The sequence below is a fragment of the Denticeps clupeoides genome, chromosome 16, assembly GCF_900700375.1.
Source record: "Denticeps clupeoides chromosome 16, fDenClu1.1, whole genome shotgun sequence".
Classification (NCBI taxonomy): domain Eukaryota; kingdom Metazoa; phylum Chordata; class Actinopteri; order Clupeiformes; family Denticipitidae; genus Denticeps; species Denticeps clupeoides.
The window spans coordinates 2,370,126-2,387,784 of record NC_041722.1 but is presented as its reverse complement, the minus strand read 5'-3'; the positions used below and the strand labels follow the sequence as shown (position 1 = coordinate 2,387,784).

Genomic DNA, 17,659 nt, shown 5'->3' with positions numbered 1-17,659 from the left:
AAAGACACAGTGCAGAGATCTTCCTACCCCCCCCAAAAAAGTGGAAATAAAAAGAACAGTAGTCATAACGATTCACATAAAAACACGGTTTAAGGATTACCATTTTAAACCTTCTGTAAGGAGAACCCACCATTCCCCACAATAGATGTTCGATTAGTCGGTTCAGTCCTCAGTTCAGGTGGAACGTATATAAAGTAGACGTGTAAAGTTTGCACCCCCACCCAGAGCCCTGCACAAAGACATCTTAAAAAAAAAAAAAAAAAAAAAAAACGCAACTCGTTCATCCCCAGAAACACATCTTTACAAGTTTATATGTGGAGTTAACTACATTACACTGATTTCCGACTCCGCCATCACTAAGCCTGGTTATCGATATGCCGCCAGAGTAGCCAACTGCCTCGAAGCTTGAGAAGTGTGTGGTGATGAGGGGTCATCGTTACAACATTCTTCACAAGATATCCTTCATTCAAGTGTCCTTCCTCTCCTCCGCTTGTTTTTGGCTCGTGCAGACATTAGGGCTTAAGCAAACATTGGGGTTAGCCTCAGAGCATTTTATTCCAATGGAATCTTGGCATTATATAGAAATGACACAGAAACAGACATCACAGAAGCCATCCACAGAGAACAAGGCGGAGTGATGTCACACCACCCAACACCAGTCGTCTTAATCCAAACCTAGTCTGCGTCAAAGTGGCCGTTTTAATGTCCAGTCCATGGCTGGAAAAAATGTTAGACAACAGCCGGTTAAACACCAGCAAACCTCGGCTGAATGTGAAATAAAATGCAGGGGGAGGGAAGATGAGGGGTGGAAGTGAACAAGAGACTGACTTCTTGTCTATAAATCCATGGGCATTCCTCAGAACACTGGAAGCAAGCAGAGGAGGCTGGGGAATATGGGGCGGGTAGGAGCATGTCAGCTCAGAGAGGGAAAGAAGGATGGAAGGAAAAAAAGACAGATGGGGGCTGGGGGAGAGAGAGTGAGTGGGATAGAGAAAGAGATAGAGAGAGAAAGAGCACTCCTTGCTGTGTTATAGATGAGGTGGTCAGTTCAGAGCAGTTACCCGTTGGTTCCCATATTACGAGGATGAGTCAAACCAGTTTGGGGTCATACTCCAAATTGAAAGACAAGTCCAGTTAGCAAAAGAACAGAAACGTAAAATGAAAAAGAAAGGTGTAGATGTCAAGACAGTCCAAATTCAGACATGGAGACCTGTTCCTCTTCTACCCATCCTCTTTGGGAGGTGTGTACCAGCCTGCAAGACAAGAGACAACCAGTGAAAAAACATCCCAAGAGCCAGTCAACAAATATGCAGAACCGTTCATACTAATACTGAACCAAAATTAAACATGTTAAATTACTTAGGAAAATTTTACTTGGTGTGAATTCTTTTTTATGTCACCTTGCACGCACTGAGACTAAGAACAGGTTAAAGACTTGACTGCATACATACAGTCGCCTCCTCAAAATTTAATTAGATTTTAAGTGAGATCAGAATAATCTGTTTTCATTCAAGCCCTGTATTTGAACTGTTCTAAATTCTGGCCACAGGTAGGAAAAAAAGATAACAGCTTGCTGTCGTTCTTAATTAATCTGTTTAAACTTACCATTCTTTTCATGAATTTGCACAAGAGATTTGTATGACTGTTGTGCTCTGGCAAGATTATACTGGTTCTGAAACAAAAAAAAAAGAAAAAAAAGAAAAGACATGGATGCTAGTGGTTAAAGACTTCAGTTTGATGAGTATCATCATAATTCCATCCTTTTCTCACTGTGCATATCACAGTGGCCTTTGCAGTCAGTGGCACTGGGTACATTATAAAACAATACTGATAATGATCTTCATATTCATTAAAAACCATACCTGTGAACCATACCGTAACTGCTGTTGCCAATTTTACTCTAGTAAAACCCCAGCTCAGGCCTTTTGCACATCTGGCAAAGAAAACATTCAACATTTACCTTATTTGCTCCAAACTGCACTCTGGCTTTTCCTTTAACTAAAGTGGCGTTGATCTGCATGATAACAGACTCAATGGAATAGGCACTGCTCCAGCCCTGGAATCACAGCAGCACACACTCAGAAAACAATGCACCAAAGTACTGTGCAACATTAACACTGAAGCAAGAACCAAGGATCAGGTATCCCAGAAACACAACTGACAAACCTGCTTAGTAAGAAGCTCCATGCACAGGGCACCTCCTCCAAGGACGTAACTGCATTGGGGTAAGAATAAGACAGGAGTTTCTGAAGAAGTACTGTTTCATTTACAAACAAAACTAAAATGTACAACCTGAAATAAACAGGACATGAGACAACTGACTCGTTCTTCTTTCACGCGCATACACTCACACACAAAGAAATGCCTCTGAAGAGGAAATGCCACCCTTCCCTTTAAAGAACTGGGTGGAATTGGTCATACCAGAATGGAAAAAGAGATGGAAGAAAAAAATGCCCACCAAGCAGGCACAGCAACTCACCCTCCCGAGAGCACAGGCGAGACCACCCGTACAAATGGTGGATCAAAGGGGAAATTATCCTGCATAAAAAACAAAAGTTATTTATAAAAAAAAAAACTAAAAAAAAAAAAAACTGTGCAACACTAATCTGGTCATCGCCTTCAATCGCTTAGTCAGGTACTGGAAAAAAACTGAAGCCTCACAGGAGAACTCACTTTATAAGAGAAATTGAGCAGAATATAGTCCATCCCCTCCTTCTCTTTCAGGACCTGAAGGTCACTGTGCAGTGGGCTGTCTGGATCCACCCTGCTCAGCAATATTTCAATTCATTTTGAGGCACTGAGTGGCATGTTGACAATCATTTGGTCAGCTAGTCAAAGGTGTAATTAATGCTTACGTTCTCAGCTTGACGTGCCACTCATACAGGCTGTCGTTCACCAGCTCCACTGAGTAGATTCCTGTGAGAAAGATATCATGTCAATAGCACATCGATACAAAATGTGTGGCTAATCTCGAACCTCATTAGAAGCCTCACTTTTGTCAAAAAAGCAAATCTCCACGATGCAAATATCATTGTTCATTATCAGTGTGTTGTGTTAATGAGCACCAGAGCACTGACTAAGCAAACCACCAGTGTTACTAACCTGTCTTGTAACTCTGAGACCGGTAGATCTCCCTGAGTTCCTTCATCAGTCTGTCTGAAGCCTGCACTGATCCAGACACAGCACCCTGCAACAGACAAGCTGGATCAGCCACAGAGTTCTTTGTGACAAACCGAATAAGACCAGAGCCTGAGAAAGACTAGTCACCTCCACCCCCCTCAAAAAAAAACAAAATAAAACAGATTTTTGTCTTCAAAAACAGCTAGCAGAGAAAACTGACAAACAACATTTGCAAATAGCACTACACGACAACACAACATACTGCGATCGGAATCAAATGAGGAAAAAATATTCGGTTCGAATTTTGCACAATTGCAATTCTTCCGTACTGTACTCTTAGGTTATTAACCTAAGGCTTGGCATGTAAAAACACACAACTACACAAAATGTCACAATATTCATACAATATTTTATAGGTATTCCTGATTGCGAATGGTTAGTGATCTAACAAGAGAACTGATATCGTTAACCTATTTACTGCTCCAATTTAACGACAGAACGAATATTCTCCGTTAACAGGTCTTTTCTGTAAGCCAAGCTCAGACATGGATTGCAGACCATAAGCAGACTATTTTCCTTGTTAACAGTGTTTTTGCTCACATAATCAGTTAATGTCAGCTGGGATGATAAAGGAAGAGAGAATGGCGCAAAAATAAAAGCTTGAGAAGCAGAAGCACCCTACAGAACACAATGTGTTACAGCCCTGCCGAGACTGCCCACTCTCCGCTGCAGCAGAGTCACACACCTGACAGCACACACCTCCGAGTGCTCCATTTCCAACAAGTATATTTAGTACAACCTGCAAAGAATTTTGGACGGAACGAGTAAGGCAGAATCTATGTTAAAGTGCATCGTTAAAATGTACGACGACTCACGTTTAAGTGGTCCTGTCTCTGGTTCTTGCGGATCTTCTCCAGGATGGCCAGGTTCTCCTTTTCAATGCCATCGTCTTCAGACTTTTTTCCTACTGGCTCTTCTTCTTTCATCTCATAGTGGTCAAGGTCTTCAATGTCCTTTGTCGGGAAAGAAAATAATATTTTGATTTTCAATTCAAATTAAAAACATAATGCATAGTAATCTAGTGTCTAAAGATTACCTCTCCCATCTCCTCTTCCTCCTCTTCTTCTGATGTCACCTCATCTGTGGTGGCATGCTAAAAAAGGAGGAGACGTTAAACTCTACCTTGGTTTTCTTTTCATACATTCCAAGCCCATAAAGCATACAGAGGTTTCAAAAGCTGAATGTAATGAACAAATAAATAAGCTTTATACCACATCTCCATCTGCAAGTTTTGCTGTAATTTTTAATTTCTAATCACACCTGCTAGGTGGCAAATAAGAAGGATGATAGATAAAAGTGGTTAAGTATGGTGAAACTGAAAGTGAAGTGATTGTCATTGTGACGAACAGCACACAACAAAATGTTGCTTTTAACTGGGTGGTAGTAGCCTAGTGGGTAACCAGAAGACCCAGGTTCAAATCCCACTTACTACTTTTGTGTCCCTGAACAAGACACTTAACCCTGAGTGTCTCCAGGGGGACTGTCCCTGTAACTACTGATTGTAAGTCGCCCTGGAAAAGGGCATCAGACGCCCTTATCCAGGGTGGCTTACAATCAGTAGTGCTGTAAATCATCTTGGTGATCAGTGGGCAGCCATGACAGGCACCCAGGGAACAATGTGTGGAGACGGTAATTTGCTCAGTGACACGTTGGCGGGTCGGAATTCGGACTGGCAACCTTCTGATTACGGGGCTGCTTCCTTAACCGCTAGGCCACCACTGCCCCCCAGTGAAGAAGTGATGTCCCATCAGAAAATGACAAAGACCAGAAGCTGAGCATAAAGAACTGAGTGGTAGGTTTGCCACTTCCTGTTTGCATGCTTTCAAGTATCGCAGGTATGAGACTCAGTTTGGGGCTTGATCAAACTTGATAATGCAAGATCTGACCAAATAGTGAGCAAAGGACAGAAGAGGCTTGCCTTGCGGTCCTGACTAACAGGTCCGGCAGGAAGAGGCTGGTCCAGCATCTCTACATCTGGGTGCTGAGGAAGGTTGTAAAGGCGGCACAGATCGCAAATGAGCCTCTTCAGTTGCTGCAGGAGCTACAAAACAGAAATTTTTTCCATCATCCAGTCACTTGACAAGGCACAATAATAGTGTCAAACACAAATTAAATCTACATGCTTTTATTTACCGTATCTCTTAAATATTAAAGTCTGTACTCAAACCTTCCAAAAATATTTTCCTAATTGTACATATAAGCTAAATGGAAGGTGTCATTTACACAAGGTTTGGGCAAATTATTATTTTTACCCTCCAAGTAATAGTTTGATACGACAAAATAAAAACACAATTTCATTAGGATATCATAAGATCCAAATGAATATCCCACATAACACGACCATCCTGAACTCTGCAGTAACACGATGTGCACATGAAGGTACATAATGCAAAGAATATCCTGTAAAGCACAGGTAAAAGTCATGAACATTTGTTTTGGACTGCCTTAATTAGGTACTATCGACAAATCAAGACATTTGATGGGGAAGTAATCAATACTGTGAAACTATTTAGCAAAACCATGACAATAACTATATGACATTAGACTTAGCTGTCATGATATAGTTTGCCAGGAGAGTACCTAGAAATGCAGATGAATCATTGATTGACAGTGAAGGAGGTAACATCTCTTTGACAAGTTTTCATTGAAGAATTAAATGAGCCTTACATTCCTAAACAAACAGTTATACAGAATATAGAATACATCCTACAATCTAATAAATCTGTATATGTAAAATAAAGGTTAAAAAGCTGCGGATGTGTGAAACTCTTTATGAAATCCTCAGACAGAGTTCTATATAAATACCCCCCAAAAAAATCCAAGCACAGTTGCACCCACCTGTTCTCTAGTGGGCCATTAACCCATCACTAGCGACGCATCCCTAGTCTACTGCCAACCCCTGGAAGCATTACAATTCTACGGCAGCCTACATAAAAAGAAATGCTAAAACAGCACCTGTACAGCATGAGCAGAGAAGACAGCAGCATCAAGCCCAGTTCAGAAGGGCAGGGAGCTAACTAATGTGCCCTGGGGCACTCACAACGCAAGGCGGGAAGGGGAGAGTTTTACACTCATTGTCACAGCCGCTGCTGAGTGTGTTAAAATATTGATACAGCAATATATCTTGATATTTTTATTGGTGATGTATCGATACAAGGATACATCGAATATCAATATTTTGTATTTTATATGCAAATTTGGTCCAAAATTCACTTCGGAGTTATGTTTTCGTACACAGCATCTTGTATTTCAGCTGTGTAGAATATCACAATATGTTCAGTATGACTATATATATTATGATATAATCATATCGTAACCCATGTATCATGAGATCCTCGCCAATACACACCCCTACCAGCTACATTTGACAGAAGACATCACCAATCATCTTCTAATTCTTATACAAGACAATGCCTCGTACAACCCTAACAGCCTGAAGCATTTAACTGACATGGAATTCTTCGTGTCAATTTATTTACATCATTCATCGTGGCACAGAAGTTGCCTGATAACAGCAAACCTAATACAATAGCTACATTGCTTAAAATAAAAAAATAGTCCAGAGACATAACACACCGGCGGTGGCCTCAAATCACGAGAGTTCTCATGACAAAGCCATGTTCTCCTCAGCAAACACTTTCTCTCTCTAACCTGCATTCCTTCCACTGAACAGATTTCCCTCTTTTTTTCCCCCGTATATGAGACATATGGCTCTGTGAAACGTGACCGAGGCAGTTCCTGTGAATCACGGGACAAAAACACCACCTGCTAAGAACATGCTTAAACATTAGGAGGACAGAGACAAGACAGGCATACATCTTACACAAATACAGGTACACACGATGACGTGCAACGTTAAATGACCATCACACAAAGGGAAATAAACGGAAAAACAAAAGCAAGTCCGAGGTGATCAGGGCCGACAATTAGCAGTCTGTCAGGCAGAGCTGTGGCTGCCAACAGCAGGCCATCACTGTGTTGTTACCATACAGAACGAATAGGTGGCTCCTGCTGAGATGCAACCTGGCCCCTTTATTTCTTTAATGTATGAAACGCTGCATCAGGGGAAACATCGTCTGCATTTAGAACAGGTGCAATATTATATTAAGAAGATTTGCATTCAAAACTGAACTGTGGTACATACCACTTTAATAGCATGTGATGGGTTCCGCAATTAACACGAGCAAAACAGATTATAATTTTAATAAAGACCTTCCTGTAAACTCAGGGGCAGGGATCTTACCAGGGTGCTGCCCTTCCTCACATCCTCGAGCCGCTCCAACACTTGGGTAAGGCTTGGGTCATCGGAGTCCACAAACCATATCGGGGGAGTTGAGGGGTACGACTCCTGGAGAAAAAAAGGCAATTTTCATAGATTATGAAATCATAGGCATATGATTTTTTTTTAAAACGTCAGTCAATCCTAAACGTTGCAGCCCAGTGATGAAACCTTCAGTTTACCCACACAATCCCATACTTTCAAATTCGGCTACCAAAACACTGAAGCCTGAATTGGCACAGGGGAAGTCCTGGCGAAAAGTGAAATCGAGAAAACGTGTAAACGGTTATTATTGTTGTCAGTGAAAGTACACGCTGTACCAGGGCGCTAAGATCGCCACCGATGTTCCCAGAAAAGCAAGCCCCCACCGGGTCAAACGCGAGGCTGGACGTCGCAGCGCACCTCCGGTCGGTGTTTTATAACCTGCCGTGTGCGCGGCGTGAATCGGTAGGTCGTCCGCAGACGGATCTGTTTACCGAGCCCACTGCGCTCCGTTTAATCCGGCGGACACACACACACACAAATAAAACGCAGTTCGGAGTTAAAATGACCGAGCGACGTCAATGATTCAACCAAGTTGTGACTAGAATAAAAAAAAAATATATATATATATATATATATCTTTATCTGAGCCGTTTCAAGCTAAACTGGTCGAACGAGGAAAGATTTCCTCTCACTGAAGAGACACGCAGAAAGAAAAAAAAACACAAACGCGTCTACCTTGAGCTGAGTTTTTCACGTCACGATCCGCGCTGGCGGGGAAGATTGTGTTATTATTATATAATTATTATTACGAGTGTCTGTCGGGCAAAACAACTGCAACGTTTACGAGCTGCGTTGCGCTAAGTGTTGTGCTAGCTCGGCTAGCGCTGGCTCCCCCCGCGTTTACCGTGATGTTGCAGTGGATAATGAGCAGCTTCTCCCCGGTCACGTTAAATTGGCAGCTCAGCTCATCCGGCTTCCAGTCGATAATTCGAAAGCGCTCGTGGTTCGGGTCGAAAATTGACTCTAGAAACTTCAGCTCGGCCTTCAGTCCCGAAACCGACATCTTCCGTTCATCTCCGGCCAGGGCCTACTGCAGCCACGCACTCGGGTACGACGGCAGCGGAGCGGAGGACGCAAAAAGGCGCTAGTGGGCGCCTTCCGAGCGCCGCTAGCTAGCTAGCTGGCTGGCTAGTTGCTAGGCTAGCTACTATCAGCGCCCCCTGCGTTGTTATTTTCCCCAATAATGTGTCGTAGATGTCACCACTGCCGTATAAAACTCATAACCTCCGCTGTGTCTAAGATATCCTGGTAAAACCAGATGGAACTGAATACGTGTTGCTAACGCCAGCTGTACAGTAACGAAGCACAGGAGGGGGAGAGATGAAGCCCGGAGCGGGCTGCGTGCGTAGCCTGATCCCGGCGCGGAGCGGAGCGGACCGGAGCTTCTTCTGGGGTTTAAAGATGGCGATGAGCGGAATGCGCGCGCAGCGGGGCGGAGACATTTCGGATGAGAGTAAAAACTTACGCGGGACCAACAGGGAACCAGTAGGGAGTGTAGTCCCTGACTGTGGGTCGTGGGGCTGAATGAATATGTGTCATTTTGTAAATGCGTGTTTATCCATGGATACAATTTTGCTGATCCACAACAATTACATTTAGATTAACATTACATTACAACAAAAGTTTCTATATTTTATACACTATATTCACACAAACCGAATTAGATTAATAATACACATACACATACATGCAGACCATACACGTGCCAGTGCAACATGCTATATGTATATAAAATAACATGCTCTTTATGTTCTTAAATAAACTACTGATCACATTTCAATCCAACCCCCCCCAAAAAAAAACCTGTAAAAAAATTGAAAAATGTAACATTAGAGTAATTGAAAATCAAGTCAGGATGATATAGGTTAACGCTCAAACCTTAGATTAATATAATTAGCAGAAAACAAATATCAGACATTGGAAATGATGCCATAGAAATATTTTTGGAAGCGTCTAATTTTATATGTATTTACATGTATTGTAATACATATTTCATGTCAAGATCGTTTACTTTTATTCATTAGAGAAATACCATGAACTAATCTAAATTCTATAGTTGTGCTGTGCAGTATAATTGAAACGCATGACATTAACAATCCCGTTTTATTGACCTAAATAGCTGGGCGCAGCAGTTCAGTAACACTCAGGGGCCTGCTACACTTTTCACTTCAGATAATTACAATGCCATGCACACAATGGAAAACGCCACAGAGCATTATGGCACTGCCTTTTGTCCAATATTCACACACCGGCCAGCAACCGTGTTGGGCCGCATTAAGGGATGTCACTGACAGCTTAATGAAAGGTCCAGAGTGGCACCGTAAAATGTGAAGAATAGCTGTTGCGCTTTAGTACTGCTGTAAAAGTCACATTCTTAGTTTTGTTTTTATGACACCAGATTGCTAAAGTTATACTGACGTACTGATGTTTTGAAATATAAGTATTTTGGAAGTCCTGTAATTAGGTATAGCTTAAAAATAATGACTGTAAAAATAATAGAGTGTACAATGAAAGTGGAATGTCTAATCGTTTTTGTTTTAATGATGCATTTTAACCAGTAGATGGCGTGAATGTCTTTTACATTTATCATGAGATTTTATGTGATTTTATTTCTGCAACCGCTTTTCATTCTTGTCAGTTTCACTATGAAAGATCTTGATTTGTTCTATCATGAAATTAGTTTTAATCAAACTTGACATAAAAAATTACAAATCAAAACAGTATGTATATGAAGAGATAATTACATTTGGTGGTGTTGGTCACCTCTGATTCAGAAAATGGAAGTGCTGGGATGGTTTATGCTGGTACCACAAGAAGAAGGATATGTGAAATTCAGCCTTTGTGTGGTCCACCTACAGGCACAGGAGGTGTGAATTGCTGAAGAGAGGAAGATAAGAAAGCCTTCAAATTTGACTGGACAAGCGAGAGCAGCTCCATGGAGCATATCAAACTTTAAAAGTAAATAACCCTTTCCCTGAGGAGTAAGCTTTTTCATCAGGGAATGGAGCGGTGCAGATGACTGAACGTGAATAATGCCACCCTGTCAGCTCCCATCACACTGTGTCTCTTTACTGGCCAGGAGGCAAGAGGATCCGACTGGACTGCTTCATCATGAGCCCGCTGGCTGAGTGGGGGAAGGGTTCATCAAAGCCAGAGGGCATACTGAGCAGACCTGAAAGCAGAAGCTGGTAGACCAACCCAGCGGTTCAAAAAGCAGCGTCCAAATCCTCATCAAACTTCCCCTCTAGAAGTCTTGTGCTGTTTCTCTTTTACCTGGATTTATCTGTATCAATTCGAAATATACACTTTATGTAATACGTTATATTATTACACTATATATAATTTAGTTTTCAAGAGAGCAGTTTCATGTTTGCTTTTAAATTCTTATAGTAAACATAACTGTGAAGCCACCAGAGGGAACCAGAGACCAAATCAAAGTCATTGTCATGATCCTATTTTTCTAAAGCGGGGTTCTGTCAGTGCTGCTCTTGGAGGATCACCTGCCAGAGAGTTCTCACTGCAACATTGCCACCATTAATGGCTGAAAATGAATGTGTTTCACACTTGCTTGCTAGGGTGCCATTGTGTTGCAGTGGCTATCACTGCATGTAAGTGAAAGGCGCCCGGGGAGCAGTGTGTTGGGACGGTATTTTGCTCAGGGGCACCTCAGTGGCACCTCGGCGGTTCGGGATTGAAACCCACAATCTTCCGATTACGAATCCGCTAGGCCACCACTGCCCCTGTATGTTAACTGTGTCCAGGGATTTTTTATTGCATCTGGAGCTGCATGCTCTGTGCTGGTCATTACTTCTCTATGAAGATTTTGTTTTTGAAAAGCTAAACCATATGCCTTAAAGAACAGCCATTATCAGTTTCGGAATAAATGCATGTTGTATTTTTTTTTATTATAAATTGTTTACTGTAACTGTACATAACTTACTCTGAACTGTAACATTTTGTTGATCTCTACTGTACTGCATTTTTTTAGTCCACTCTGTTATACATTAAGTCAGTTTTTTAACAGGTGAACCTTTACTTTAAAAGGTGGTCAAATCTAAGAAGATGAGTCTGTTATTTTATGATCACGTGGCTAAAGTAAAAAGTGAATTGATTGTCACATGTGATACACAGCAGCACACGGTGCACACAGTGAAATTTGTCCTCTGCATTTAACCCATCACCCTGAGTGAGCAGTGGGCAGCCATGACCGGCGCCCGGGGAGCAGTGTGTGGGGACGGTGCTTTGCTCAGTGGCACCCCAGTGGTACCTTGGCGGATCGGGATTCGAACCGGCAACCTTCTGATTACGGGGTCGCTTCCTTAACCGCTAGGCCACCACTGCCCCCACTGCTATACAGATTGGACATGGTTTCCCCTCAATGTTTTGTGCTTAACAGTGCTTTTACAGTGCTTCAAGTCTGCATTCACTAGAGTATTATTTTACCTTGGGGGTCTGTATTTTAACTAAATTTCACTTTGAATACTTTGTCTCAGGCACCCGAGTCAGTACATGAAAAAGTGAAAAAAGCATTTGTGTGACAAAATATGCTACATGATTTCTCCCAACTGTAAAGAAATACATGAATGTTTACAGTTGGAGAACATTACTGTATTGCTGCTCAGATAACAAAGGGATAACAGAGTCTCTTTCTCAGTATACATAATGTCATTGTTGAATGAAAATAAGAAAACTTCGGCAATTCTCAATATTTGATCAATGCCTTGTTACACTAACAAAATTACATCTTAGATAAACTGTGGTTTTATTTTCACTGATTTGTATGAGTCCAAAGATTTGGAAATATATACTCAACTATAAAGTATATTCAGCTTGAGCCTTATGAAAGTGTTGGCTGGTATTTTGTTCATTTCTTCAAGATTCAAGAGAGGTTTATTGTCAGTACAGTATACAGTATACATCGTGAATTTAAATGCTGTTTCACACAAGAAAGAAATATATATGTATATACATACTTAACTAAACTGTATTAACTAAAACTAAAACTTAAAAACTGTACAGGACTAGAAAGAAAAGTCAAACTTCTGTTCACTAAATCAGGACAAACAGGACAACACCATGCAGGATGCTTGTAAGAGGATATGCTGGGTATTTCAAACAGGACACACAAGACAAGACAAACTTATGCAAAATGAGCAGAAATGTGCAAAAATAACACAGATCTGCAAAATGAATTGAGATGTGATAAGATCTTGATTAGACCTTGTCATGGTTCCACTGCTGGTGAAGATGGTGGAGAACACATTTGCACAACTTATTTATTCACAAAACATGGAACAGAACATGCATAGCAACAGAGGACAAGACATATCGCATAAGATGACTCGGCAAAGACATGATACAAACGTGCAGTTTTATGCTGATAACAGCAAGTGCACACAGTAAACTGCGGTCCAGACATAGATCCGGAGTACCCCACAACGTCAGTCAATGACAGTACCCCCCAGTCAAGGCACGACTCCTGGCATGCCTATGTCAAACACCATGGTGTCTTCAGAACATGGTGAATTGATTGCGTCATTCTGTTTTATCAGGATTATTTAGGCACCATTCACATGGATTTATTGAAACATCTGTCACGTTACAATAATCCCATAGATCTGCTGATTCTGTCACATGACGCTCTGGTGCTACGTGATGGGAACAGGAAGACAGTGACAGGTGATTCCCATTCTATTAAATCAGCGCCGACCTGATCTGAGATCAACCCGGCTTGAGTTTTCAGTCAGATGCTACTCTTCTATTATCCCATGTTGTTCGCCTGCATGGCCCTCAGTTCACCTCTACTCAGACGCTTCCGTTGCCGTTTCGCCTTAGCCAACCAGTCCTCCTGGCCCTGTTTTGGGCCGAACTGGGTAAGACCCCTCACCTCTCAGCCACTGCAGGATACAGCCCTTTTGAGGTGTGCTATGGTTTCCAACTGCCTATTTTCCAGCGCCAGGACACCAATGTGGATATCCGGCACTGGCAGGCCCGGTCGTCCATCACCACAGCCACAAAATGCTCCGTAGGACAGCATTGCTGTCGTCACCCCCTGGCCGAATGTACCATGCTGTTCACCGGTCGTGGCTCTCCACTCAGCATCTGTGGCTCGAAGAAAATATCCCCATGTTTCGTTGGTACCTACCGTGTCCTCTTCCACGTCAGTCCCATCACCTACTCTTTAGCACTTTGCTCCACTCCGGATCCCGTTTTTTATTGTTCCCAACTCAAGCCGTTTGTCACCTCTCCTCTGAATCCACCCTCATGTTCACGTCTCCCTCCTTGCCTAGTGGATGCTTGTCATCATGGCCGTAGGATGCAGTACATGGTCTGCTGTACTGGCTGTGGACCAGAGGAGCAGTCCTGGATCCCAGGGTGTTTCATCCTGGACCCATCCATCATTAAGCATTTCAGGTTCCTCCACCCTAGGACCATCTGGAGGGGGGTTCCTGTCACATGATGGGAATGGGAAGACAGTGACATGATATACATTCTATTCAATCAATGACTTCTGATCTCAGATCAACACAGCCCTATCCCATGTAAGTCTGATCCTACTCACCTCCTTTTTTCCAATGTGCCTCTTCCTTGTTTGTTCCTTATTTCCCTGTGCAGATGCCAATGTCATTGGATGCTGCAGTATTACCTGATTCACATTCATAGAGTAAAAGTTGCAGTACATTTGCGCACTACTGCAATTGGGTTCACTTGTATTGCAGACAATTCTGTTTCATTGGTGCTGTCTTGCTTCAACCCCTAACAAATTCTGTGCCTTGGAATGAGTATTTGTCTTTGACTGGTTGAGTGAGAAGCCTAAATCGTGTAATACAGCTGCATGGGATATCTTCTTTGTATTTGGGCGCCCCCTGTGGGTGAGTGGTGGTACGGCGGTTGTGACAATTCCATTTAAATGCATTGTTACATATATATTTCCACTAATTTCTGTTCGATCAAAATCTTTATAGCATATACCTTTAACACATTTACAGATTATTACAAAACATTACATTAGAAAGATTTGAAGAAGAATGTGTAGTGCACATTGTACATAACAGGACATTCTATAATTTGGAATAACACAGAGGATGGGAAACCCCATGATCAAACCAACAATTGGCTTACAGAATGTCTTGAGTATAAGTCTAGAGCTAATTTGGAAAAAGCAGTATTAATTAGTATAGGATATATACACACATATATATATACACCTATACACACCTTCTCATTTTCTGTTTTCTTTATTTTCATGAACATTTACATTGGTCGACTCTCACTGAAGGCATCAAAACTATGAATGAACATATGTGGAGTTATGTACTTAACAAAAAGCGTGCAAAGTAGTAATCAGAGCAAAGGGTGGCTATTTTGAAAAAAAAAAATAGAATAGAAAATAGGTTTTAATTTATTTCACCTTTTTTGTTAAGTACATAACTCCACATGTGTTCATTCATAGTTTTGATGCCTTCAGTGAGAATCTACCAATGTAAATGGTCATGAAAATTAAGAAAACACATTGAATGAGAAGGTGTGTCCAAACGTTTGGCCTGTACTGTATATATATATCTATACACACAGGCCAAAAGTTTGGACACACCTTATATATTGTGCATCACAGCTGGAGGAGACTAGATCTCCTGAAGATGGATTCAGGTCACAATAATATGGTACACTACTTATCTTTGGCTGCTTGTCAAACAGCCAGAATTGTAGCCCATTGCATGGGTCTACCTTGTTTTTGTGGCTTTGGGAGAAGTGGCAGTGGATGTGCACATCTATTATAGATGAGGAGAAAGGTAGGCTTGTCGGGTATACTGGCCCTCTTGTGTTTGCCGGCCAAAAAATTCACCCACGTGTGTGTGTGATTAATGAGGCACAGAGGTCAGGGCTCTGGTAAGACCACTGCCACAATAACTCACTCTGAGCAGGTCTATTTAAAGAAAATGTGTTCTCTCCTTGGATTTAATTTCGAGTTTAAGACCTAAACGATCTGCAATTCCCCTTCAGGTAAAAAATGATGCCCTAAGTCCTATAAAAGTGAAATAAAAAGCCCTAAGTCCTATAAAAATGAGACATTCATCAACTACTTAAGGAACATAGCACCAAGATGAATTCACAATGGCACTGTTACCAAATGAATTTTCGTCGGAAAGCAATGCTTCCTCAAAATACTGTTTTAGTCTCTTATTTAGCATTACATCAGTCTAAAAAGGAAGACTGGATTAATTGCATTTTCCTCCTGGGCAGTGTAACTCATTTTCTCATTTTGAGATACAAAGTGGTATTCCAAGACAAGACAATCTTCTGCTAGCTTCTAATTTTAGAAAATATTTCTAAAATATATATATGTATAGTTGTCTTTGAAATGGCTATGAAGCTGTTATATCTTCATATCTTTACATTCTAATTACAAGTTTAGCATTTTGCTTTTTTTACGTCCCAATTGAGAATCACAGAGACTCCAGGTATACTAGGTGAGTAAAATGAGACAGAATGTGTTTAAAAGCTAAATTATTTGTCCACATGCATTCTTGTCACAATTACATCATGACAATGTTGCAAAATAGAACATAATGCAGGCCTAATAAAAACTGTCAATTGTAGAGTTAGGGTGGCCTAAAGGACAAAGTCATCTTGGGCTTCTTCAAAACCTGAGGGTTCTTCTGCTTGGGAGTACACAATAATTACATGTTTCCATTAAGATCAGGATGAAGGTTATAAGATTAAGAAGATAATGTACTTTTAACATTAATTTAAATCATATAATTAATTTAATAACCCCAATTTACACAATTACATTAAAAAAGTGAAACGTTTTGCCCTGAAAGTGCAAACGTAAACCATGCAGATGGTTGCGGGACAAAGCCCATTCTGCTGACCTTTCATTCCACAAGCTAAACAACAGCATAATGAACTCAACATCGCTCTTGCCATATGATGTAAATTCCATTTTGGTATAATTGAAATACTAGAAGCCCATGCTGCATTGTGTATGAAGGACTCAAAGGTTATGCTACACGCACAACTGAAATGGACGTAAAATAAATTGCTTTTTCAGTTCCACAATGTCTGCAATAAACCATGACCCTTTCTTTCTGGTGAGACACGTATTATGTTATGCGGCACTCTATTTATCTGGCTATGATTCTCTGTATTTACATGTTGCTTTCCATGGGAGTACTTTGAAAAAAAAAAGGTCTATTCAAACCGGGTGACCGCATGAACTTTCGGATGGGAAGAGACTCTGGTGCAGACCTGTTAGCCTATAATCCTCATCATCCCTGTCGACTCTTACACCGCTGGGTTAAGTCAACCCCCTCCCCCTTTACAATCAGTCTCCAATCAATTACAGCACACCGTGCGTCACAGAGCAGTCTCCCTACGCTTTTATGACCGAAATGTAATTAAAATCCAGAGCATAGCAATTATTTATAATTTAACAGCCACCACCAGCTTTTTTCACCTCTGATGTTGCCTTTGGCGTGTCCTCTCAATGTTTGTAGTAGCCTAGAAAATATCCTTGTCCACATAACGACAGGCTTTACAGCGGCTGTAGCTCTGGTTGCTGTCCGTCTGGATGTGAAACATTGAATCACCGAAGCAGCACGTGCACAAAGAGCCTTTGTGTGACTTTGTGACTGAAACAACAAGTTTATTGTGTATTGTACAAGTTTATACATGTATATATTGTCTGCTGTATGTTGTATTGTATTGCTCACTGTTGCTTGAGAGACACCAGCAAATGGAACCAAATCCTGACATATTTGTCCAATTAATGCTGTTCTGATGTTGATTGCAGAAATATGCATTTTGAAGAAGAGCAGCTGTCAATTTAGCTGCGGTGGGTTGAAGATGTCAACCTCCAACAAAATGAATTTCAATGGAGCTCTTTTATGGACATGACATGCAGTTTGTCAGCTGGTTTGGCATGTGCACAACAATAAAGCACTGGGATGGTCTCATAATTTATACTTGAGCACAGTGTTCTCTCTGCAAAGCGGGAGCAATTAATTAAGCCATGGTCATACAGCACATTTATTGTTTTTTATTAAAATAATATTGTTTTATGGGAAAGTCAGACTTTGTGATCAGTATCAGGGCTCATACTTTTTCACATTCGATTCATCTGTCCTAAATGTGATTCACAAACAACTCCAT

General features: G+C 41.3%; 1 protein-coding gene and 1 long non-coding RNA gene across 2 annotated transcripts; both read right to left on the bottom strand.

Annotated features, from left to right (window-relative positions):
- Positions 1–530: 530 nt before the first annotated feature.
- Positions 531–8,910, bottom strand: LOC114766254 (ubiquitin-conjugating enzyme E2 Q2-like). The gene is made up of 13 exons (XM_028956932.1): positions 8,349–8,910; positions 7,424–7,528; positions 5,099–5,221; positions 4,217–4,273; positions 3,996–4,133; positions 3,103–3,187; positions 2,856–2,916; positions 2,674–2,764; positions 2,480–2,538; positions 2,167–2,215; positions 1,961–2,056; positions 1,606–1,672; positions 531–1,253 (listed from the first exon to the last, which is right to left on the bottom strand). Exons 1-13 carry the CDS (start codon positions 8,505–8,507, stop codon positions 1,222–1,224), a joined length of 1,122 nt encoding a protein of 373 aa, XP_028812765.1. The 5' UTR covers positions 8,508–8,910; the 3' UTR covers positions 531–1,221.
- A 3,686-nt stretch (positions 8,911–12,596) lies between these two features.
- LOC114766274 (uncharacterized) lies at positions 12,597–17,081 on the bottom strand. The gene is made up of 3 exons (XR_003742768.1): positions 16,965–17,081; positions 14,067–14,150; positions 12,597–13,953 (listed from the first exon to the last, which is right to left on the bottom strand). It is a non-coding gene; the product is annotated as an uncharacterized LOC114766274 (long non-coding RNA).
- Between the last annotated feature and the right edge of the window lie 578 nt (positions 17,082–17,659).

Coding starts and splice junctions, on each gene's coding strand:
- LOC114766254 (XM_028956932.1), bottom strand. CDS start 8,507: ATGTCGGTTTCGGGACTGAAGGCCGAGCTGAAGTTTCTAGAGTCAATT. Junction 4,134..4,216: donor AGGAAGAGGAGATGGGAGAG/GTAATCTTTAGA, acceptor TTCCCGACAAAG/GACATTGAAGACCTTGACCA. Junction 3,188..3,995: donor AGAGACAGGACCACTTAAAC/GTGAGTCGTCGT, acceptor TGTCTGTTGCAG/GGTGCTGTGTCTGGATCAGT.